General features: G+C 44.2%; 1 protein-coding gene across 1 annotated transcript in view; it reads right to left on the bottom strand.

Moving 5' to 3' along the window:
• RGS22 (regulator of G protein signaling 22) overlaps window positions 1–25,812 on the bottom strand; it is a 149,594-nt gene that overhangs the window by 111,533 nt on the left and 12,249 nt on the right. The window contains exons 4-6 of the mRNA XM_075825950.1: window positions 20,937–21,152; window positions 13,373–13,458; window positions 3,160–3,331 (exon numbers count right to left, since the gene is read on the bottom strand). Coding sequence (XP_075682065.1) covers window positions 3,160–3,331; window positions 13,373–13,458; window positions 20,937–21,152 — 474 coding nt within the window. The remainder of the gene's footprint in view (window positions 1–3,159; window positions 3,332–13,372; window positions 13,459–20,936; window positions 21,153–25,812) is intronic.

Here is a 25,812-nt window from a genome sequence, read left to right as displayed (position 1 = left end):
GTCAGTCTCACAGACATAGAAGCAAGTGCAGACTGATTACCTATGGGCGTAGACACAGAAGCTGAGCCTTGCAGATCCTTAACAATATAAGGATTTTAATTTATAAAAACTCCTTAATAAATATGTGTATCAATATATTCTATACCTTTCACAGAAATAATTCTTGTCTTTTAACATTAAAGGGATTCCGCTAAAATATTTTACAATGGAACATTAAATCATAAAATGTTAAAAAATTACTGTAACTATTAACTATATATATATATATATATATATATATATATATATATATATATATATATATATACACAGTGGAGGAAATAAGTATTTGATCCCTTGCTGATTTTGTAAGTTTGCCCACTGTCAAAGTCATGAGCAGTCTAGAATTTTTAGGCTAGGTTAATTTTACCAGTGAGAGATAGATTATATATTAAAAAAAAAGAGAAAATCACATTGTCAAAATTATATATATTTATTTGCATTGTGCACAGAGAAATAAGTATTTGATCCCCTACCAACCATTAAGAGTTCAGCCTCCTCCAGACCAGTTACACGCTCCAAATCAACTTGGTGCCTGCATTAAAGACAGCTGTCTTAAATGGTCACCTGCATAAAAGACTCCTGTCAACAGACTCAATTAATAAGTCTGACTCTAACCTCTACAACATGGGCAAGACCAAAGAGCTTTCTAAGGATGTCAGGGACAAGATCATAGACCTGCACAAGGCTGGAATGAGCTACAAAACCATAAGTAAGACACTGGGTGAGAAGGAGACAACTGTTGGTGCAATAGTAAGAAAATGGAAGACATACAAAATGACTGTCAATCGACATCGATCTGGGGCTCCATGCAAAATCTCACATCGTGGGGTATCCTTGATCCTGAGGAAGGTGAGAGCTCAGCCGAAAACTACACGGGGGGAACTTGTTAATGATCTCAAGGCAGCTGGGACCACAGTCACCAAGAAAACCATTGGTAACACATTACGCCGTAATGGATTAAAATCCTGCAGTGCCCGCAAGGTCCCCCTGCTCAAGAAGGCACATGTACAGGCCCGTCTGAAGTTTGCAAATGAACATCTGGATGATTCTGAGAGTGATTGGGAGAATGTGCTGTGGTCAGATGAGACTAAAATTGAGCTCTTTGGCATTAACTCAACTCGCCGTGTTTGGAGGAAGAGAAATGCTGCCTATGACCCAAAGAACACCGTCCCCACTGTCAAGCATGGAGATGGAAACATTATGTTTTGGGTGTGTTTCTCTGCTAAGGGCACAGGACTACTTCACCGCATCAATGAGAGAATGGATGGAGCCATGTACCGTCAAATCCTGAGTGACAACCTCCTTCCCTCCACCAGGACATTAAAAATGGCTCGTGGCTGGGTCTTCCAGCACGACAATGACCCGAAACATACAGCCAAGGCAACAAAGGAGTGGCTCAAAAAGAAGCACATTAAGGTCATGGAGTGGCCTAGCCAGTCTCCAGATCTTAATCCCATCGAAAACTTATGGAGGGAGCTGAAGATCCGAGTTGCCAAGTGACAGCCTTGAAATCTTAATGATTTACAGATGATCTGCAAAGAGGAGTGGGCTAAAATTCCATCTAACATGTGTGCAAACCTCATCATCAACTACTAAAAACGTCTGACTGCTGTGCTTGCCAACAAGGGTTTTGCCACCAAGTATTAAGTCTAGTTTGTCAAAGGGATCACATACTTATTTCTCTGTGCACAATGCAAATAAATATATATAATTTTGACAATGTGATTTTCTTTTTTTTTTTTTTTATATATAATCTATCTTTCACTGGTAAAATTAACCTAGCCTAAAAATTCTAGACTGTTCATGTCTTTGACAGTGGGCAAACGTACAAAATCAGAAAGGGATCAAATACTTATTTCCTTCACTGTATATATATATATACATATCTATACACACACACATTATATATATATATATATATATATATATATATATATATATATATATATATATATATATACATACATACAGTCCAAATACAGATCAACAGAGCACTCCGACATACCTATATATATTAGGCCATGTGCTCGTTACCAGAGTATGAATCAGTTCCCCAACTTGAATATAAAACGACCATAGAACAAAGTAACGGCACCAGGACTTCAGAGTAGATGAAACGGTGGATTTATTCACCTCAAGTGAGCGACGTTTCAATTCGTCATAGAACATTTCTCAAGCTACTGCCATTACTTTATTCTATGGTCGTTTTTTATATATATATATATATATATATATATATATATATATATATATATATATATATATATATATATAAATATAAAAAAATTATTGGATTGGGTTCGGCTCCTGGGTTTGAACTTATCAATTAATATCTATGGAGTTTACTATTTCATTTTCTTGGTTACTGGGATACCTTACGGACATCTATGGCATTTCCACAAGATATGATATTAATATCTGATCCCCATTTGTCAATCCATATCTTAAGAAATTAACGCGAGTCCAGAGGAAGAGAGCACAAAGGTAAAGGAAGCTGAGAAAGAAGGAGGTGGGGGAAATGAGTGGAGAAGGCAACAAAAAGAGGAGGAAAATGTAGGGAGAAACCCCACAAGAGGGCAATTCCTCAATAAGTATAGGCAAAGGGACATCCATCCTGCATTGATAAAGAAAACGTGAGAGAACAATTGGCCTGAAAACTACAACTAATTTGTATTCAGGATTGTCCTTAAAAATATCTGGTCAGTCAGTGTACCTTTTCATATACTCTATTAAGGAATTCTCCTCTGTTCAGGATCTTCATCTCTTGGCCAGAGTAGAGAGCAATTACAAAGAGTAGCTCTTGCTCTCGAGGACCTGTCCTGCCCTGTATTACACACAACCTATTGATATGAATGGAGACTGTGTAATGCTTAATTTCCCCTGTGGTGGCGCTGCAGGGAAATTGAACACTTACTGCCAGGTTTCCCCACAGATAGCTGATCATTGTGGGCATCAGCATGGGGTCATTTTGTGATCTGTCAAGGGACATTTCTAACAAGTAGGGATCGCCTAAATCAGACAACCCCTAGAAGAGTGCCACAGTGTGGCATAGTGCACATAATATACTGAAGTCTTCTCCATCTGTAAACTTAAACATCACTAATTTAAAGGCTTTACCTGACCAAGTGTAACAAAAAACCTCTTCATGATTTCCTCATTTTCAGTCTCAGGGGATGGGGAGGCGGAGGCGGCTACTACTCTTTTGAATGTCCAGGGCTGGTAATGTGGATCAATTTCTAAACTCACTCCTGTATTGTTTACTTTAACCTGGGACAGCAATTTAGCAAGCCTGTGGTATTAAAGGAAAAAGAAGTAAGCATAATTATATTATACATATAATATATCATATCATAATTACTTTATAATAATAAAGAGGACCTATTGCTAGGTCATATAAGTTGAACTGGTTAACTGACCTGAATAGCGCTGTCTCCCTAACTCCAGCACTGTTTTTTGTTTCCGAACACCCTGTTCCAGAGATATGGCCCCCTGTTGTGTTGGCTAGCTATATGCTAATTTGCTGTAGTTATCCAACAGGGCGTGAACTACCTTCAAGCTGCCTTGTGCTGATTGGTCAGTGTCAGAGTTAGGAAAGCTAGCTCCACCCCGCTAGCTAACTACAGCAAATTAGCATAGAGGGAGTCAACACAACAGTGGGCCATATCTTTGTAACGGGGGGGGGGGGGGGGGGTGGAGGTTCAGGATAAAACAACCAGCGCTGGAATAATTGTGCCGTTTTTGTCTGGAATGTCTGCTGCCGAAATAGCACCTAAAAAAAAGTCTATACTAACAGCACCTAAAAAAAAGTCTATACTTGTCCTGCAGCCCGCCCTCCTGTGATTGGCTGCATCAGTCACATTGGGTGAAACGTCATCCCTGGAGGCCGGGCTGGACACAGGAGCAGAAAGATCTGGGTAAGTATGACATTTTTTTTCTGAGTTGCGATCTTTGTGGCGGAATCGCAGCTATTGCATCGCAAAAAAATGCAACATCTGCTATTTGTTGAATTCAATGGGGAAAACCCACAACAGAAAATCAGCGATTCCGCAGCATAGATTGACATGCTGTGGATTAAAAAATGCACCGCAGGTAAATTAATGAATGTTTTTTCGGCAGCGTGTGGATGAGGATTGTTCAAACCTCATCCACTCTGCTGCTACTGTAATACGCGGCAAATTTTCCACAATTAAATACTTTGCGGAAAATCTGCAGTATTTACACTAAGTGTGAACCCAGTCTTAGTCTGGGAGGAAACTGGAGAACCCAGACAGAACCAACACAAAGACGGGGTGAACAAACAAACTCCATGTTGTCCTTGGTTGGATTCGAACCCAGGACTCCAGCGCTGCAGGGCAAAATTGGTAATCACTGAGCAATCATTACAGTATCTTCTAATTGTGCAAATATTACTTTTATTTTGGGTGGAGACAGACTGTAAAATTGATGACTCTTGAAAATTAGCATATCACATCACCTGTTCTGTGGTAAATCCACTTCTGAGACCAGGACCTGAATTTTCCGTAAAGTGCAAAACTACCTTTTGAAATAAGTTTCCATATAACTTGATGCACATAGCTTTCCTTTACCCCCGATACATTTAATCCTGTCTGCCCCCATGTTATTACTCACTTCTCTGCACTTAAATGTTATAGCTGTTAGACAATGGGAGGTTATTGGTAACCCTGGATATATTTGGTATCGAACCATAAAGTATGTTATAAAGTGTATCAGTGCTGAATAGCTTCCAGTTGCTGCAATATAAAAAGAAGCAGATGCATTGTAGTCATACTTCCGTTACGTCCTACAGCAGCACAATAATGGGGTATTTCTGCCCCTGTGAACTAGTAGGACAGATGGAATTTCTAATTTAATCAAACTAATTAACTAGAGTCTCCTCCCTACATAAGGACATCCAGCCCCTCCCACCATGTTTTTTTTTTCTGTCCTTTGGACTTGGACAAGATGGGTTTACGCTGCTTGTTTGCTCTAGAAGAGGTCCCACATAATTACCTATCCTAAAAGGTTGTTTCCTCCTGGTCATAATCAAGGGCGGACATGGGCAGTGGAGAGCCCCCGCTGTATGGGGGGTGTGGTCCGCCATGCTCTCCACCATGGCACGCTACATTGTGTCTCTCCAACGGTGCACCAGGAACTGTGAGCCACTGTCTCAGTCCCTTACATGCAATGTACTAGGCCCCTGTGCAGCTGCACGGTTTGCACATGTGGTGTGTCCGCCCTTAACCATAACATTTGTCAAGAGAATAGGGGAGCTTCAAGCCCTGTCATCAGTGGATCCATACATCAGATTCCCCCATGACAGGGTCTTTGGCTGGCTACTGCCAAACTTCACTCCAGAGCTCCCACATTAGTAACCTCAAATCAGGTCAACTCCCTTCCAGTATTCTGGCACGAGTCTTTCTCTCATGAGGAACATAATCTCCATTTCTAAATCTCTGCTGTTGTCTCAAATCTATTTGGCAGGAGTAAGAGATTAGGAAGGTTGAGAATTTGTTTCCTGTAAGAAACAAAGACTTAAAATCCATAAAAACCTACCCTGGGTAGCTGAAGTGTAGAGGCCAGTAGACTGGCTTACAGGGGATTAGCTAAAGGCTCATGGGACCTGGTGCAAAAATTCAGCTTCGGCCACCCAACCCCTCCGCCAACACCATCAGACCCCTGCGTTCCAATGTCCAGCCGCCTTGCTCAACAGCCCCCATGGATGCCTCCACAGTATAATGCCCCCACACAGTATAATGCTCCCCATAGCTGCCCCCACACAGTATAATGCTCCTCATAGCTGCCCCCACACAGTATAATGCTCATCATAGCTGCCCCCCACACGGTATAATGCTCCTCATAGCTGCCCCCCCACACAGTATAATGCTCCTCATAGCTGCCCCCACACAGTATAATGCTCCTCATAGCTGCCCCCACACGGTATAATGCTCCCCAAAGCTGCCCCCACACAGTATAATGCTCCTCATAGCTGCCCCCACACAGTATAATGCTCCTCATAGCTGCCCCCCACACGGTATAATGCTCCCCATAGCTGCTCACCACACAGCATAATGCCCCCCATAACTGTTCCCACAGTATAACGCCCCCATAACTGTCCCCACAGTATAATGATCCCACACAGTATAATGCTCCCCATACCTACCCCTACACAGTATAATGCTCCCCATAGCTGCCCCACACAGTATTATGCTCCCCATAGCTGCCCCCTACACAGTATAATGCCCCCATAGCTGCCCCCACAGTATATTACAATAAGTGAAAAAAAGGAACTACACGACTGGCGCACATAGTGCATCACAAGTGGACAATATCAGGGAGGCAAAATAATGGGAAGCCGTTATGTTAACTCGACAGTGTTGTGTTAGGAACACAACACCCTGCGATGCATATCAATGAAGGCCAGGACTGCTGCTGATAATGCGTACCAGGGCTGGCTGAGGGCTCCGTAGATGATAGTGAATTATCAAGGAAAGTTGCAGATCTTAGTAAAGCGCTGTCCGGTGAGACTATACCCTGGGTGGGGAAGTCTTATTGATGGAGAATTGGAGGTAAGGTGACTCTTGGAGGAAGGATATTCCAAACCAAAAGGGTATTTGCAAAAGCGTGTGTTTATTATTAATCAGGCAATAGGCTACGCGTTTTGAAGTCGGACCGATCTCTTCCTCAGGCCAATGTGTCAGGCCTGTGTCAGTAATACATTAAAGGGGTTTTCCCATCAGGAACATTTATGACATATTCACAGGATATAATCCAAAAATAAAGTATTTGAAGCAGCACAAATCCCGCTATCAGGAGCGGTTTCACGCTGTAAAATCAGACAAACCCAGTCTGATGTAATCCTCAGAAAAAGCATGGTTGAACAGCAGAACACGTCTCCCAAATTTCAATCAATATGTTCTTTTATTGGTCAAACATCCAGTAAAAACGTTTCTACCCGTGACAATTGGAGGGTAGTTCTCAAGCCTCACTGGGCCCCCTAAACCCTGTTCTACCGCTCTGTGTTCCCGCTGAAGCGTGTGATTTCCAACCATGTTAGATGAAAACAGCATAGCTCACTGAGCTACGCTGTTTCCGTAACTCCCATAGTAGTGAATGGCAGTTACGTAAACAGATTAGCATGCGAGCTATGCTGTTTTCATCTAACATGGTCAGAAATCACACGCTTCAGCAGTAACACAGAGCGGTAGTTTTAGGGTTTAGGGGGCCCCGTTCTAGAGATAGGTGCATTTATGACATATCCTGTGAATATGTCATAAATGTTCCTGATGGAAATAACCCATTTACAGAATACAGGGGGCACCATAAACAGCTTTCTATAGTCTATTGTTGGGTCTGCAGTCAAAAGCAAAAATAATTTAACATTTACTGCATGTCTAGAGTATCATTATTTTAGAGAACTACTCTTGTGTAGTTTTCTAATAAAGAATTTAAAGAGACCTGTCCCTAACTTTCTCTACAGAGGAGTGTACAGATCTAAAAAAAATAAAAATGTTAGGATTACACAATACGGCCAAAAGTATGTAGACATCCCACCTTATTGAGTTCAGGTGTTTAACCCCTTAACGACCAGCCTATTTTAAACCTTAATGACCAAGGTATTTTTAAAGTTTTTCCATCGTTGCATTCCAAGAGCTATAAGTTTTTTATTTTTGCGTCGACATAGCTGTATAAGATCTTGTTTTTTGCGAGACAAGTTGTATTTTTTAATAGCACCATTTTGGGGTACATATTTATTGAATAACTTTTATTAACTTTTTTTGGGGGGGAATAGAAAAAAACCTGAAATTTTGCCACACTTTCTTGCATCCTAAATCTACGCCGTTTACCGTGTGGTATAAATAACACAATAACTTTATTCAGCGGGTTGTTACGATTGCAACGATACCAAATTTGTATAGATTTTGTATGTTTTACTACTTTTACACAGTAAGAACGCTTTTTTTCCAAAATATTTGCTTTTGTCTCCATATTTGAAGAGCCATAACTTTTTCTTTTTCCGCCGATGCAGTTGTATGAGGGCTTTTTTTTTGCCGGACGACTTGTAGTTTTTATCGGTACCATTTTGGAGTAGATGCAACTTTTTGATCACTTTTTATCACATTTTTTTTAAGGCAGGATTCAAAGAAAAGAGCAATTTTTGCATTGTTTTTTATTTTATTTTTTACAACGTTCACCGTGCGGGTTAAATGATGTAATAAGTTTATAGTCGGGGTCGTTACGGACGCGGCAATACCAAATATGTGTAACTTTTTTACTTTATTTTGTTTTTTAATAATACAGCAGTTTGTTAGGGGGAAAAGTGGGTTTTTCATTTTTTTTTTTCACTTTTTATTAAACTTTTTTTACTTTTTCACTAGGGGACTTCACTATGCGATTATCCGATCGCATTTATAATACACTTCAATACCTCTGTATTGCAGTGTATTATGCCTGTGCGTGTAAAATGGACAGGCATGTGCTAGGTCATGCCAGCTCCCTCCCTCTCTCCAAAACCACTCAGATGCGGCGCTCGCTATTGAGCGCCGCATCTGAGGGGTTAAACGGGTGAGATCGATACTAATATCGATCTCACCTGGTCAAGCAGGGATGGGGTTAAGCCACACCTATTGCAAACAGGTACATAAAATCAAGCACATTGGTAGTAGTGTGGTTCGTACTGAAGAGATCAATGACTTAAAACACCTGTCATAGGATGCCATCTCTGCCAGTTCAGTAAGTTCGTGACATTTCAGATATGCCCTTGTCAATTGTAAGGGTTATTATTGCAAAGTGGAATTGTCAAGGACTAACAACAGCTCAGCCACGGTGGTAGATCGCGCAACCTCACGTAGCGGAGACTTAGGCCCTATGCACACGACTGTGCCCTTAATCACGGACCGCGATTACTATTTTGGGAGCACGGCCCGTAAAACACGAAAAAACTGACATGCTCCATAATTCCCGGCACAGACACCCATCCGTAGCGGTGTCCGCGGCCAATAGAACTGAATGGGTCCATAAAACCGCAGACTGTATTACGGTCCACGGTTTTACAGTCATGTGCATGGGGCCTAAGGCTTGTGTGCAGCTGCTCGACTATGAAAACCCAAAAGATGCTCAAAGTCAAATATAGGGTGGTCTAGTGTAAGGCAAGCTTGCTCTGGACGCAGTGCGTGTTCTCTGGCGTAATTATTCACGTTTCACTATCTGGCAGTCTGGTGGATGAATCTGGTTTTGGCAGATGCCAGGAGAATGCTACCTACCAGAATGTATAATCAGGGCCGGCCTTAGGTTGGATGGCGCCCTGTGCGGGACTCTCTATTGCCGCCCCCTACACAAACCAAAAATGACCCACATATATAGACACGCTGGAACATATATACTGTACATACATAAAGACAGACATTTGGACATACAGGCAAATATACATACACACATCTGAAATATATACATACAGGTAAATATATAGACGTACAGACACATATACATATACACACACACACACACACACACACACACACACACACCGGCAGATAAATACACAGACAGGAACATATACAAATACATAAAAGGCACATATATACAAGGACAAAGACACATTCACAAACAGACCCATATAAACCCACACAGGCACATATACACCCAGTACAGATAATGTGATAGATGTTACCTGCAGTCCTATGTAACACCACAGATAACACCGTGATAACACTCTGAGTACAGATAATGTTGTAGAGGATAACTATACCCACAGACACATATAAACACACACACACAGAGGCATATATAAGGGCAGCAGTGTATATAAGGGGAATCAGGGTATATAAGGGGCAGCAGGGTATATAAGAGGCAGCAGGGTTTATAGGAGGTAGCAGGATATATAGGGGCAGCAGGATATATAGGGGGCAGCAGGATATATAGGAGGCAGCAGGATATATAGGGGCAGCAGGATATATAGGGGCAGCAGGATATATAGGGGGCAGCAGGATATATAGGAAGCAGGTTATATAAGGGGCAGCAGGTTATATAAGGGGCATAAGGATATATAGGGGGCAGCAGGGTATATAGGGGGCAAAACAGATGTCTTTGTTTTATCTGTTCTACTTTAATATTGAACACACACTTTTACAAAGAGACAAAACACATGTAGAGACATATACACACACACACGCACACACACTGTAACATATAGACATACAAACAGAGACACATACAGTATACACACAGAGACACACTGTATACACACAGAGACACACATACACAGAGACACATACGGTATACACACACATACACACATACTGTACACACACACACACACACACACACAGAAATACACAGAGATACACAGACACTCACCATCTCTCCATGCTGACAGGATCACAGGCTTCGTGCAGGACGGGCTGTGGGCAGAGCTTCCTCCTCTGCTCCTCGGCTCTTATTTACTCCGTGTGTCTAACTGAGCAGAGCACAGAGTAGAGGCAGAGCCCAGTGGCACCCCCTACATGTTTGGAGGAGGCAGCGCCCTGTGCGCTCACACACCCCTAAGGCCGACCCTGTATATAATGCCTACTGAAGAATCTGGTAAAGGAGGGACAATGCTCTGGGCAGTTTTTCAGGGTTTGGGCCCCTTATTTCCAGTGAAGGGTAATGCAGATGCTACAGAATACAAAGACATTTTAGTTTTTATGCTTCCAACTTTCTGGGAAGAGTTTGGAGAAGGCTCTTTTCTGTTCCAGCATGACTGTGCTTCTGTGCACAAAGCAAGGTCTATAAAGACATGGTGTGAGGAGTTTGATGTTGGGGAACTCAAGTGGTTGCACAGAGCCCTGACCTCAACCTCATCCAACACCTTTGGGATGAATTGGAACGCCGATTTCGATGCCTAACCTCACAAATGTGTTTTTAGCTGAACATGTACAAATTCCCACACACACTCCAAAATCTTGTGGAAAGCCTTTCAAGTATAGTGGAGGCTGTTGTAGCCTCCATTATTGTTATTAACATAAGAATAGTGCAGGCTACATATTAACTTAATAAAGATGGTTTTGGAAAGGGATGTCCAAGAAGTTCATATAGGTGTGATGGTCAGGTGTCCACATACTTTTGGTCTCTGTGGATGGGTCTACAGAGCAAAGCTCAAATAATGTGAAATTTATGACAAGGATGAAGGTTATCATACAAGGACAGCCTGATTACGCCAAAAACAGTGGCTCTCCGCTCTGGCTCATAAAAGATGGATGTGAACTAGGGACCCTCTCAATCACGTCCATATGTACTAAAAAAGTGATTTAAGTGATTGGCTAAAAAGTTGCACATAATTAGACAGAGACTCCATTGTTACAATCATAATTTGTCTTGACAGCAGGAAAGTGCACATATCTCCCCTATAGAGCAACTAATAAATCAAGATGTGACTTGAGCATTGTTCAGAGAACCTGTACACTGTCATATGTTTATTTCATAATGGAAAAACCTTGTGACAGGTCCTCTTTAAGGCTTTTCCAAACCAGATCTTCACTTAAAATGTTCGCTGCAACAATTTCCTGTGACCTTCAGAACTACCATTGACAGATTCCAAATAATAATTAATTTTGGAATGATTTTTATTTTAGATATTTTCCAGACCACTGTATTCTATTGAATACAGGTAAGAATAATTCCAAATGTTACTGTTTATGTACCTAAATAGCTTAACCACTTGGAGACGCAGCCAATTTTCATTTTTTTCATTCTCGCTTTTTCCTTCCCGCCTTTTGAAACACATAACTTTTTTATTTTTCCGTCGGTCTTGTTTTTTGGGGAGCTAGTATTAGTTTTTAATGGCACCATATAATGTACAGGGAAATAGAAAAAAATCTTTGTAGGTGAAATGGGTAAAAACAGTAATTCCGCCATTGTTTTTTGTGTTTTGTTTTTATGCCGTTCACCATATGGTAAGAATGACATGTTAAATTTATTCTACAGGTCGATACGATTATGGCGATACCAAACTTATATAGTATTTTTTATGTTTTACCACGTTTACAAAGAAAAAACTAATTTGTGTTGCTACTTTCTGATAGCTTTTGATTAAATTGTTTTGGGGAGATAAGGTGACCTAAAAACAGCAATTGTGGCGTTCACTATTATAACTCCATATTAGAATAGTTTGGACTTTTGTGGACAGGTCGATACCAATTATGTGATTTTTTTTTTAACAGTCCTTTAGGGGAGAACGGGAAAAGGTTTTTTTTTACTTTTAATTATATTTTTTTTGTACATAACAAAAACTTGATTTAACTGTTTTTTAATTATTTTTTTATTAATGTCTCTAGGGGACTTGAACGAGGGATTGTTGAATCGCTTTCACAATATAACGACATAATGATGATGTATTGCAGTGTATCGTGTTTCTGACATGTCCTTTTAAGCATACCGGAGGCAGGGCTTAATAGGAGTAGAAAGATGGCAGACCTTGGGGCCTTCATTAGTTTGTATGGAAGCCTGGGGGAAATATATTGTGGTTTTTACTGGCTCCTATTAATAGGAGCACAAAGATGGCAGAGCTGGGAGCCTTCATTGGCTCCCAGGCTGCCATGACAACCATCGGTAAGATGCGATCAAGTAGCGGGGTGCTGATGGGCTGTCAAAGGGGGCCGCTTAGATGCTGCAGTCGCTATTTATCGCAGCATCTATGTGGTTAAACGACCAGGATCAGAGTTCTCTCCAATCCCAGCCATTGCAGTGAGGCGACGGCTGTGTGTTACAGCTGACACCCGCTGAGCATGGAGTGCGCTCAGCCTGTGAGCCTGCTCTATACTTTCCCTTGGCGACTGTCACGCACAGTTATGTGACATGTCGCCAAAGGAGTTAAAGAAGGACACTTAAATGCTATGCAACAAGTAAAGGGGTTTTCCCACCATAGATAGTGATGGCATATTACTGTGATAATATATCACTTTCTGATTGGCGGGAGCCAAACTGGGATAAGGCTGGCTTCACACGCGCAGTTTTGATTCAGTTTTTGAAGCAGATTTTTAAGCTTAAGTCAGCAGTGGATCTAAAAGAACTTAGATATATTAGCATTTCCTTTATACTCTTCCTTTCTTTTGTATTCACTCCTGTCATTGTCTAAAAAAAACTGCCCCAAAAACTGCATGTCTGAATCCAGATTTAACCCCACTCATCCGCAGAATCTGCAGCGCTAATTCACAGTTGAAAATACCCCTTTAATCCATTCACATTGTTGGTTATAGGCAAATTGTTAGTTTAGATTGCAATTTGTTACCTGTTGCAGATTAAATATATATCTGATTACTGTCATAGTGATAGGATTTTTGTTACTTTACTGTACCTGTATTCAAAATAACAGTCGCTTTTCAGAAATGCAGGAAGTCTTTCCTTCTTAATCCATTCGACTCCTTGTTCCCGATTCAAACACTTGAAAATAACCAATTTAAATAATATATTTTTATTATTTAGTTGTTGATTTTTCTGTATTTCTTGGAGTTTATGTTAGTAGCATGTTATGTTTTTGAACAAACAAAATACTTATCAGAATTAAAATAACCCTAAAAAATAATACAGTGTGTGTGTGTATATATACTAGTATACACACACACACGCGCGCACATGCTGTTCTGCCATAACATTAACACCACTGGCAGGTGAAGGTAAAAACATTGATTATCCGGTTACAATGGCGCCTATCGAGGGGTGGGATATGTTAGGCAGCAAGTGATCAGTCAGTTCTTGAAGTTGATCTGTTGGAAGCAGGAAAAATAGGCAAGTGTAAGGTTCTGAGTAACAGACAAGGGCCAAATTGTGAAGGCCAGACGACTGGGTCAGAGCATCTCCATAATGGCAGGTCTTGTTGGTTGTCCCTGGTAAACAGTGGTTAGTACCTACCAAAAGTGGTCCAAGAAAAGACATCTGGTGAACTGGCAGCAGGTTCATGGACACGCAAGGCTTATTGATGTGCGTGCGGAGTGAAGGATAGACTGTTTGGTCCGATCCCACAGAAGAGCTATTGTAGCACAAATTGCTGAAAAAGTGAATACTTTTGAGAGAAAGGTGTCAGAACACAAAGAGAATTACAGCCTGCTGAGTTTGGGGCAGCGTATCCACAGACCGGCCAGAGTGTCCGTCTTGAACGATGTCCATGCCCGAAAGTGCTAACACCGGGCTCGTGATCATGAGAACTGGACCATGGAGCAGTGGAAGAAGGCGGCCTGACATGATGAATCAAGTTTCCTTCTACATCCAGAGTTTGTACCACTTTCTTAAACTTTGTGCAGACCAAGTACACCTTCACTGCAACCGTATACCCTAATAGCAGTGCCCTCATTCAGCAGGATAATGCGTCCTGCCACACTGCAAAAATTGTTCAGGAAAGTACAGGCTGGACCCGGCAGAATGCCATAGGGGAGGCCACCATGATCAGGGATGTTAGGAAGGTAAGAAGTTAAGGAGTTAGGGGTGTAGTTAGGAGGGGGCGTATGTGAGGGGGGCGAGGTCAGTTTACTTAAGGGTAGGAGAGAGGAAGGCGTCGCCATCTTTAGTAACAGCACAGGGAAGCTTGTAGCAGCACGGGAAGCTTGTCCAGGACTTTACAATGGATGCACTACTTACCCAGCTCCGGGCGGCAGTAGCAAAAAGAGGCATGGCCTGGCTAGCGGAGGGGCTGGGGCTTTCCGGCCCGCTGTCTGGGGCTCCAAGCTCGGCGGTGAGCGGATGAGGAGAGGAAGATGGGGAGCCCCCTGGTTCAGGGGCGAGTACGGAGGACGCGGCTGTGTTTGGATCTGGGGCGCAGGCGGTGCCGTCCTCTCCTCCTCCCCGGCGGCGGTCACGTCGCACGAGGCCTCCGGAGAGGTTGCGCGGTCGGTGGTGACACGGCGGGCAGGAGGGCGGCTACCTGCGGGCCGCGGGGTGGACAAGGCCCCCAACAGACGGGCGGAGAGGCCCAGTTCATCGGCGCAGGTCCGGAGCGCTCCATCAGAAGGTCGGGGATGTCATGCGTGCGGCGCTTGTCCTGGGCCGTCTGGGCAGGATGAAGTGGACGACCGGGAGTTTGGTGACCAAGAGGGACATCTGGATGGATCCTTCGCCCCGGCTGGTGGGGACACAGCACCTGCGCAGCCCAGTGAGTCGCTGTTTCCTACTTTTTCATTGCCTGCTGTATTTCGGTCCACGGGGGAAGGGGGTGGGGGTTCACTTTCGCCTACGGGGTTGCCGGGGTGTAGCGGGGGAATTACAGGAAGTACGGGTGGTGGGGGTGAGATTCAGGAATTGTTGTGTTGTGTGCGTGACCATTTGGCGCGATGCGGAGGGGGGGCGATGGGTTCCCCATCCCCGGTTGCAGCTTGGGTGGGGCCGTCGGGGCCTGCAGTGGTGGATAGCGCGCTGTGTGGAGCTGGGGTGGTGTCTAGGGAATCGGGCGTGGCAGTGTCGGTGCAGACAGAAAAGGATGGGGCAGTGGATGAGGTGCGGTTGGATGATAAGGCGAAGGGCGAGGTCTATGTTTATTTTGAGGGCCCATTGGGGGCGCATTTGAAACCGGAAGTAAGGGAAAAAATATGGAGGGATGAATATGTGGAAATTTTTTCATTGTTGCCGTTGGAGAAGTTCAATTTAGATAAAGGGAAGTGGTTGGAAAGCAAGAAGGAGAAGGAGGAAAAACGTCGGTATCGATTGATTCCCCAAACTTTTGTTAATTGGTTGCAGGCGTTTGCGATTTTGGCAAACGTAATTGGACAGAAAACGCCGGAACATTATTCCGGCCTCTTCTGTTATATGGATGCTATCGGAGAGGCTCATCGAGTTTACGGCGGGCAGACGTGGCTGCGCTATGATGAGCAGTTCCGGCAGCGGAAGGCAGTGAGACCTGACATTAGGTGGGATAACAAAGACATAGGGTTATGGTTGCGGGTCATGGCTCCAGTGCGTTTTGGCCAGTCCTTTCAAGGGGGTGGGGCCGGGGTGGCCGGCCCCTCATTGCCTTCTGGTGGGGGAGCAGGGGTGGCAGGAGGAAAATCCGGGTTCTGCTGGCAGTTTAATGAGGGCCAGTGTAAGTTCGGACCGGTTGTAAGTTCAAACATAGCTGCTCCTCCTGCGGGGGGGGATCTCTCACGGAGCGGTTAAATGTTTTCGGAAGGGAAAAGGACGAGGGGCCGGGGGCGCTAGTCAAGGGCCGGACACCGGTGAGGTGGGAAGACATGGAGCCCTTTCTAAATAGGTACCCTGATAGGTCCAGGGCAAGGTTGTTGTTGGATGGTTTTTGGGTTGGTTTACGTATCCCTGCCCCTGTTCACAAGGTGCCGTTTACCTTGCGTAGTTTGCGTTCAGCGTTGCAGTATCCAGGGGTAGTAGGGGATAAGTTGCGGAAGGAGGTGGAGTTGGGGCGCATGGCAGGTCCATTTGAGAGTTGCCCTTTACCGGATCTGGTGGTGTCACCGCTGGGGGTGGTGCCTAAGAAGGAGCCGAATAAGTTTAGGCTCATACATAATTTATCTTACCCGAGGGGGCGATCGGTTAATGATGGGTTTTCTCCGGAACTTTGCTCGGTGGCTTACACGTCGTTTGATGCGGCAGTTGCGTGGGTGCGCCGCTATGGTGTGGGTGCATTAATGGCAAAAACGGATATTGAGTCGGCCTTTTGCCTCCTCCCTGTGCATCCTGAGAGCATACGGCTGTTAGGATGTTATTGGGACGGAGCTTATTTTGTGGATCGCTGCCTCCCTATGGGGTGCTCTATTTCCTGTGCCTATTTTGAGGCTTTTAGTTCTTTCCTGGAGTGGGTGGTTTGCGATGTTGCGGGGGTCTCATCGGTCATACATTACTTGGATGATTTCCTGTGTGTTGGTCTGGGCGGGTCTTCGGTTTGTGCTACATTGTTGAGCACGATGGAGTGGGTGGCAAAGAGGTTCGGTGTGCCTTTGGCCCAGGACAAAACGGAGGGACCTAGCTCCTGTCTGGTCTTTTTAGGAATCACCATTGATTCTTTGAGGATGGAGTGTCGGCTCCCGGAAGATAAATTGGTAGCATTACGGGCGGAGGTGGACCGGGCTAGGCATTTGTGTAAGATCACTTTACATGCATTACAGTCATTATTGGGTAAGCTTAACTTTGCTTGCAAGATTATGCCCATGGGCCGGATTTTCAGCAGGCGGCTGTCGGGAGCAACGGCTGGGGTGACAGCCCCTCATCATTTCATTCGTCTGACACAGGCGCTGAGGGCGGATTTGGCAGTTTGGTTGAGTTTTTGCATCGTTATAATGGGAGGTCCTTGATCATGGCCCGGTGGTTGACAGCGTGGATTGGGAGCTGTTTACAGATGCTGCGGGGGGCGTGGGATTTGGGGCTTACTGCAGGGGTCAGTGGTGCGCGGCGCGGTGGCCTGAGGAATGGACGGAGTTGGGTTTGGTGAATAACCTGGCATTCCTAGAGCTGTTTCCCATAGTAGTGGCGGTGGAAATTTGGAGTGAGAGGTTTCAGGACAGCAAGGTACGGTTCCATTGTGACAACTTGGGCGTGGTGGGGGCTATTAACAACGTGTCAGCGTCATCCCTCCCGGTCGTCCGGCTGTTGAGGCACTTGGTTTTATGTTGCTTGTCTTTGAACGCTTGGGTTGTGGCGGTTCATGTGCCAGGGATCAAAAATTACATCGCAGATTCTATTTCTCGCTTGCAGTGGGAGTGGTTCAGGATGGTGGCTCCGGACGCGGAGGAGGACGGGATCGCTTGCCCGGAATGGTTGTGGGGGCTGGGTTACGAGCCGCAGGAGGTTTAATTCAAGCTTCGCTTGCTCAGGGTACTTGGGCTGCTTATGATTCGGCGTGGCGGGAGTGGGAGAGTTGGTTGGCAGTTCTGGAGGGTGTAGTGACGGATGATGATCGGGTGGTGGCGTTGTTAGTTTTTCTGGGGCAAGTCTCTATCGCGGGCTGGTCAGTGTCCAAGGTAAATCGTTTTGTGGCAGCCCAGGCTTTTGGTTTTAAGGTCCGGGGGTACACGGATGTTACAAAAAGTTTTTTGGTTGGCCAGGCCCTGAGGGGGTACAGGAGAGGGAGGACGTTGCTGGATCGGCGGCGCCCAGTGTCGTTTATGTTGTTGGAACAGTTGTGGGGAGTGTTGTGTGACATTTGTTTTTCCAGCTACGAGGTGACCCAGTATAGGTTGGCGTTCTCGTGGGCATTTTTTGGGGCCCTGAGGGTCGGGGAGCTGGTGGCTCCCAGCACAAGGAGACCTGGGGGGTTGAGAATGGAAGATGTGTTGGTAACGGATTGGAGTGTGGAATTCTGGATCCGGCGGTCTAAGACGGATCAAGGGGGTCGGGGTAAGAGAGTGGTGTTGGGGGTGGCCAAGGGGGTCAGGATGTGCCCGGTCGCCTGCTTTGCGGGGTTCAGAGAGGTTTCAACGGTGCGTAGGGGACAGTTGTTGTGTCATGAGGATGGGTCCTTTATGTCCCGGTATCAGTTTACATGGGTTTTTCGTAGGTGTCTGCGGCAGTTGGGATTGGAGGAGGCTTTGTTTTCCTCCCATTCTTTTCGGATTGGGGCAGCGACGGAGGCGGTGGCATGGGGGTTGGGTGAGGAAGTGGTAAAGCAGATAGGTCGATGGGATTCCCGCCGCTTCCAGCTGTATGTGCGCCCTCAGTTTATATGATAGTCCAGTCGTAATCCCTCCTTCTCTACACTCCCTCCTGCTCCCCTCATCGATTTTTCTCTCCTCCTCGATGTTTCGCTTGCATCCTTACTCGTTTTGTTAATCAGTGGTTTTATTTTTGAGGACCCGCGGGCTGATTGGTGTGGATCGTCGGGCATTCCTACGTTCATTTGGGGGCAGAGCGGGTGGATGTTCGTCCGGACGGGCGGCAGTTGGGTTTTCGGCGGGAGGATGTAGTCGTGCGGTGGCTGGGGAGTAGGGGGATGCTGTGGAGTCGGGTGTTGCCGGACGTGCATCGGTTTGCGCTGATGGACAGGGCCCCGGATGTCTTGGTGTTACATGTCGGGGGTAACGATTTGGGTAGTCGTCCTTTTCGGGAATTGATCAGGGATATAAAATACGATCTACTCAGGTTATGGTCCGTTTTCCCGGGTATTAAGGTGGTGTGGTCAGAGATTGTCCCACGGAAGGTTTGGCGGCATGCAAGATCGGTGCAGCGGTTAAATAAAGCCAGGGTTAAGGTTAATCGGGCAGTTTCGGGTTTCGTGGTGAGAAACGGGGGGGGGTCTTCGTGCGTCATTATGACTTCGAGGATGGCCAGGGTAATTATTGGCTAGGTGATGGTGTACACCTGACGGCCGTGGGGATCGACCTGTGGACTCTGCGCCTGCAGGAAGGTATCGAAAGGGCCCTCTCGTTGGGTGGGGGCTCGCATACTTAAAGGTGTCTAAGTATGTTCATGTGGCGGATTGGGGGTCCTTAGAGTTGGTGGTAAATTACTGTGGGGGGGGGGGGATTCATAGGGGGTATGGTCCCTCCCCAATTTATTATGGTTGGTAGTCTGGTCAATTTGGGCTCCTGCTGGGTGGTGTCCCGGGGAGTGGTCAATTTGAGCTCCTGCTGGGTGGTGTCCCGGGGAGTGGTTGCGGTTGAGGTCAGCCAACTGCAGGTATAACGGTGCCCCTGAGCCAGTAGGGTGACGGCTGGGAGTAAAATACTATGCAGTTGGGCTGTTTCGTGACAGACTTTTGTAACTCCAAGGACTCCCCTTCCATTGTTATTATTTGTAAATTGTTGTTCTTGATGTTTGTTTGTAAATAAAATGGCTGCTGTGGCCAAATTTATCCAACCCAAGTGTCTGAGTCTTATTAGAGGGACGGGGGGGGGGGGGGGGTTTGGAAAAGGTATGGCCGTTAATGGGGAAGGTGAGTAGGGAAGCCACATGCCCCCGGTACGAGTGTACGCACTCTACAGTCCCCTGATCATGGTTTGAGGAACATGACAAAAAGTTCAACATGTTGACTTGGCGTCCAAATTTTTCTTTCCGGGCGAGCAATTTTGGTGGCATGAGGGGGACCTAGGCAGGTGGTTCTATTGTTATGGCTGAACAATTTTATATATTTATTAGAGTATTCCAAGTGATGAATGGATTTATTTTGTGGCGGCTGTGTGGCCCCCAGGGGGAGTTGTTCACAGCTCTTGCAGGCCATTGAAAAAAAGACATGCAGGTGGTACTACTGACTGACAGGGCTCTACCCAAATCAATGTTGCTGAGTTACATTGGAAACATTAAAATAAATAGTAGCCTTCAATCCTCTAACACGGGAAGAAAACAAAATGATAGCTTGGAGATCCCACAGTGAACCTGAATTTGTACCCCGACATGTGAAGGAACATGCTACATTTCATACAAAATCCATGAGAAAAATCTCTACACTGATCTGTATTACGGAGAATGAGCATGGACTCTCCCCCTCAACCTCCCTCCTGAATCCCTCTTTCTAGATGCTTTCATGGGCTGAATTTCAACACGGTTTCTAATGCAGAATGTGACTACTTTGTATGTTTACCCATTCAATTAGAATATAATCACTTTTCGCAGAATCTATTGATCTCTACACCCACACCCTCTAGTAAGGCTATGTTCAGATATGCGTTCCTTATTCAGTTGTTCTGCATCGTCAGAGGAGCAGAACTGGGGAATAACCCGAAGCATCAGATCCGTTACACCACAGACATCACCGGTGGTCGACAGAACCCAATGACTTTAATGGGTTCCATCGGCTTTCCATTGCGGTGTCCGTGGTCTCACCAGAAACAATAGCGCAGCATGCTGTAATATTGTTTCCAGTATTTTCGTCAGAATCCTTATGGAGCCTCCAACGCAGATGTGAACAAGGTCTAAATGCACCAATGTATCTTCTTTTGTAAATAATAAAAAAAATATTTGTAAACAGAAAAGTAACACAATGTACTTACCATAACACTATAATTGTTGTCAATTTTTACATCGATATCAGAGGATTTCTTGAAGTTCAGTCCAGTGACATTTCTGGCTGGATTGTAGTTGGGGTTTAGTAGTTGTTGTTGCTCACATAATACCCTTTTAATTTGCTGATCCAAGTGATCGGGTACATTACTAATCACTTCAAAAACTCCATATATCTTGTTGAACTTAATTGCTTCAGTGAATGTCTGCAAAAAAAGTAATACTTTATATAATATTTGACCTATTCAGATGGATTTTCTACTTTTCCCATACATGATCAATGAAGTGCCCAAATTAATACTTTTTAAGCCCACGTTCACATGCATCAGAAACTTCCACTGTGGAATAAACCAACAAATCTGCGACAACATCTGCATGTGGGGAATTGTCCGTGAACTTGCAATGCTCGGGTTGTAATCTGCAGCGAAAGTCCAGAACAAATCAGGATTTGTAAAACCCCAAGAATTTGCATGGCAGGCTCCATGCAGTAGATCTGGTATAATTAGGGATTATATTTGATATGTGGTATCTAGTATTTCTTGGAAAAATACAGTTCTCCAGTTTTAGATCTTCATTAACCCCTTGCGTACCTTCGCCGTAATAGTACGTCGCTGGCCGCTTATGCCAGCGTACCTTCGACGTACTATTACGGCGCAGGAATAAACTGTCACTATGTGAAATCACATAGTGACAGAACGGCGGCGGCAGCTGTCATTGACAGCTAACCGTCTCTGCTACCGGCCTGGGGACCAATTAGCAGTCCCCAATGCCGGCGATTGCTGTGATTGGTCAGTCTCTGAAGACTGACCAATCACAGCCGTCTGTGACGTCGTCTGCAGGAGAAAGCTCCTGTCACTTTCTCTGATCTCCTCACTTCTGTGAGATACGTGAGGAGATCAGAGAAAGCGGTGTAAAAAAAAAAACACTATTTTTATTAACCCCGTCCCGAAAATGGGCGTATAGTAACGCCCTGAGGATGAAGCGGGCACAGGAGCTGTGCTAGCTCCATCTTCATCGGATGTCGGCTGTAATATACAGCCGACATCCCACTGCAACTACAGCGATCACTGTCCTCTCCGATCGCTGTAGTTTAACCCCTTAAATGCCGCTGTCAATAGCGACAGCGGCATTTAAGTGATTGATACAGAGGGAGGGGACTCCCTCTGCACCCCATTGCCCCCCCCGCGAAAAATCGCGGGGTTCTGATGGTTGCAATGGCAACCAGGAAGCCTAGCAACGGCTTCCTGGTTGCCACGTACGGGAGCCTATTAGGTCCTGCCCAAGGCAGGACGTAATAGGCTCAACTGTCAGTTGTAAAGTGACAGTTACAATACACTGCACTACATCAGTACATACAGAAGTAGTGCAGTGTATTGTACAGGGGATCAGAAGATCAGATCTTCCAGTCCCCTAGTATGTGTAAAATAAAAAGTGAAAAAAAAGTTAAAAAAAAGTTTTAGATAAATAAATACAAGTTTTACGTAATAAAAACAATAATCGCCTTGTTTCCCTGATCAAGCCCTTTATAATTAGGAAAAAAATGAAAAAAAAGACAAAAACTAGACATAATAGGTATCGCCGCGTTTGTATTGGTCTGACCTAAAAAAATATCATATTATTTATCCCGCACGGTGAACACCGTAAAAAAAATACCATAAAAACGATGGCAGAATTTCCTTTTTTGGTCACGTTGTTTCCAAAAAAATGGAATAAAAAGTGATCAAAAAGTCGCGCGTAGCCAAACATGGTACCAATAAAAACTACAGTGTGTCACGCAAAAAACAAGCCCTCACAAAGCTCCGTCGACAAAAAAATAAAAAAGTTATGGCTCTCAGGATATGGTGACACTAAAACATTTTATTTAGAAAAAAGTGTGTTTTTTTTGTAAAAGTAGTAAAACATATAAAAACTATATAAATTTGTTATTGCCATAATCGTATCAAACCGCAGAATAAAGTAAACATGTTGTTTATACTGCACAGAGAACGCCGGTAAAAAATTATAAAAAAAATAGTGAAAGAATTTCTGGTATTTGGTCTCCTCACCTCACAAAAAATGGAATAAAAACTGATCAAATTATCGCATGTACCCCAAAATGATACTAATAAAAACGACAGCTCGTCCCATGAAAATCAAGCACTCACACAGCTCGTCAACGGAAAAATAAAAAGTTCTGACTCTTGGAACGCAATAATGCAAAACGACGGCCCAGACTAATTTATATGTGCAGCAGTTCTTCACCTAAAACCCCACGTCATCATTTGCAGCCCCCATTGGTAGACCCTGTAAATCCAGCGAAAACGATGACGTTTTGGGGTCTGTGCTACATATGGGGCTAGTGAAGAAGTCAAAGATTAGGCAATACTGGAGTGCGGATATTTTGTACAACACCACAGACACCCTTTAGAAGTGCGACTCCTGCACCCAATAATCCGGCCTGTGCATGAAGGATTGGTTCAAAGCGTACGTCACTATCCAGGGATAATTCATTTTATTATTCATTCTCCCCATTATTACATCATCCTATTATGACCTGTTGCACTCCGCCCAGCTTACATATACCCTGATGTACTTCGCCCAGCTTACATATACCCTGATGTACTCCGCACAGTTTACATATAACCTGATACACTACGCCCAGCAAACATATACCCTGATGAATTCCGCACAGCTTACATATACCCTGATGTACTCCGCCCAGCTTACATATACCCTGATGTACTCCGCCCAGCTTACATATACCCTTATGTACTCCGCACAGCTTACATATACCCTGATATACTCCTCACAGATTACATATACACTGATGTACTCCTCACATATTACATATACCCTGATGTACTCCTCACATATTACATATATCCTGATGTACTCCTCACACATTACATATACCCTGATGTACTCCTCACATATTACATATATCCTGATGTACTCCTCACATATTACATATACCCTGATGTACTCCTCACATATTACATATACCCTGATGTACTCCTCACATATTACATATACCCTGATGTACTCCTCACATATTACATATATCCTGATGTACTCCTCACATATTACATATATCCTGATGTACTCCTCACATATTACATATACCCTGATGTACTCCTCACATATTACATATATCCTGATGTACTCCTCACATATTACATATATCCTGATGTACTCCTCACATATTACATATATCCTGATGTACTCCTCACATATTACATATATCCTGATGTACTCCTCACATATTACATATATCCTGATGTACTCCTCACATATTACATATACCCTGATGTACTCCTCACATATTACATATATCCTGATGTACTCCTCACATATTACATATATCCTGATGTACTCCTCACATATTACATATACCCTGATGTACTCCTCACATATTACATATATCCTGATGTACTCCTCACATATTACATATACCCTGATGTACTCCTCACATATTACATATATCCTGATGTACTCCTCACATATTACATATATCCTGATGTACTCCTCACATATTACATATACCCTGATGTACTCCTCACATATTACATATACCCTGATGTACTCCTCACAGCTTACATATACCCTGATGTACTCCACCCAGCTTACATATACCCTGATGTACTCCGCACAGTTTACATATACCCTGATGTACTCCTCACAGTTTACATATACCCTGATGTACTCCTCACAGCTTACATATACCCTGATGTACTCCGCACAGTTTACATATACCCTGATGTACTCCTCACAGATTACATATACCCTGATGTACTCTGCCCAACTTACATATACCCTGATGTACTCCTCACAGATTACATATACACTGATGTACTCCTCACAGATTACATATACCCTGATGTACTCCGCCCAGCTTACATATACCCTGATGTACTCCGCCCAGATTACATATACCCTGATGTACTCCTCACAGCTTACATATACCCTGATGTACTCCGCACAGTTTACATATACCCTGATGTACTCCTCACAGATTACATATACCCTGATGTACTCTGCCCAACTTACATATACCCTGATGTACTCCTCACAGATTACATATACACTGATGTACTCCTCACAGATTACATATACCCTGATGTACTCCGCCCAGCTTACATATACCCTGATGTACTCCGCCCAGATTACATATACCCTGATGTACTCCGCACAGATTACATATACCCTGATGTACTCCGCACAGATTACATATGCCCCACATTATAAACTGAAACACAAGTAAAACACTAAACAAAACTACTACCAAGCAAAATCTGCGCTCCAAAAGCCAAATGGCGCTCCTTCTGGGCCTGGCAGTGTGCCCAAAACAGCGGTTTATGACCACATATGGGGTATTACCGTACTCTGGAGAACCGCTTAACAATTTATGGGGTGTGTGTCTCCAGTGGTACAAGCTGGGCCCAACGCATTGGGCACTGAAATAGCATATATGTGGAAAATGTCAATTTTCAATCTGCAACATCCACTGTGCACTAATTTCTGCAAAACCTTTGGGGGTCAAAATGCTCACTACACTTCTAGATGAATTCCTTGAGGGGTGTAGTTTCCTAAATGGGGTCACTTCTCGGGAGTTTCCACTGTACTGATACCTCAGCGCAATGCAACATGGCGTCAAAAACAAATTTTGTAAAACGAAATTGCACTTTTTCCGTTTAGACCCTTGCCGTATGTCCAAATAGCCGTTTACAACCACATATGGGGTATTTCCGTAATCAGGAGAAATTGTGTAACACATTTTGGGGTGTCTTTTCTCCTGTATTCCTTGTGGAAATGAAAAATTCTGAGCTAAAGCTACAGGTTATTGGAAAAAAAAATGTTTTCATTTTCACGGACCAATTCTAATAAAAT

Source organism: Rhinoderma darwinii, chromosome 5 (genome assembly GCF_050947455.1).
Source record: "Rhinoderma darwinii isolate aRhiDar2 chromosome 5, aRhiDar2.hap1, whole genome shotgun sequence".
Lineage (NCBI taxonomy): Eukaryota > Metazoa > Chordata > Amphibia > Anura > Rhinodermatidae > Rhinoderma > Rhinoderma darwinii.
The sequence above is the reverse complement of the archived record's forward strand: the minus strand, read 5'-3'. Positions and strand labels throughout refer to the sequence as shown.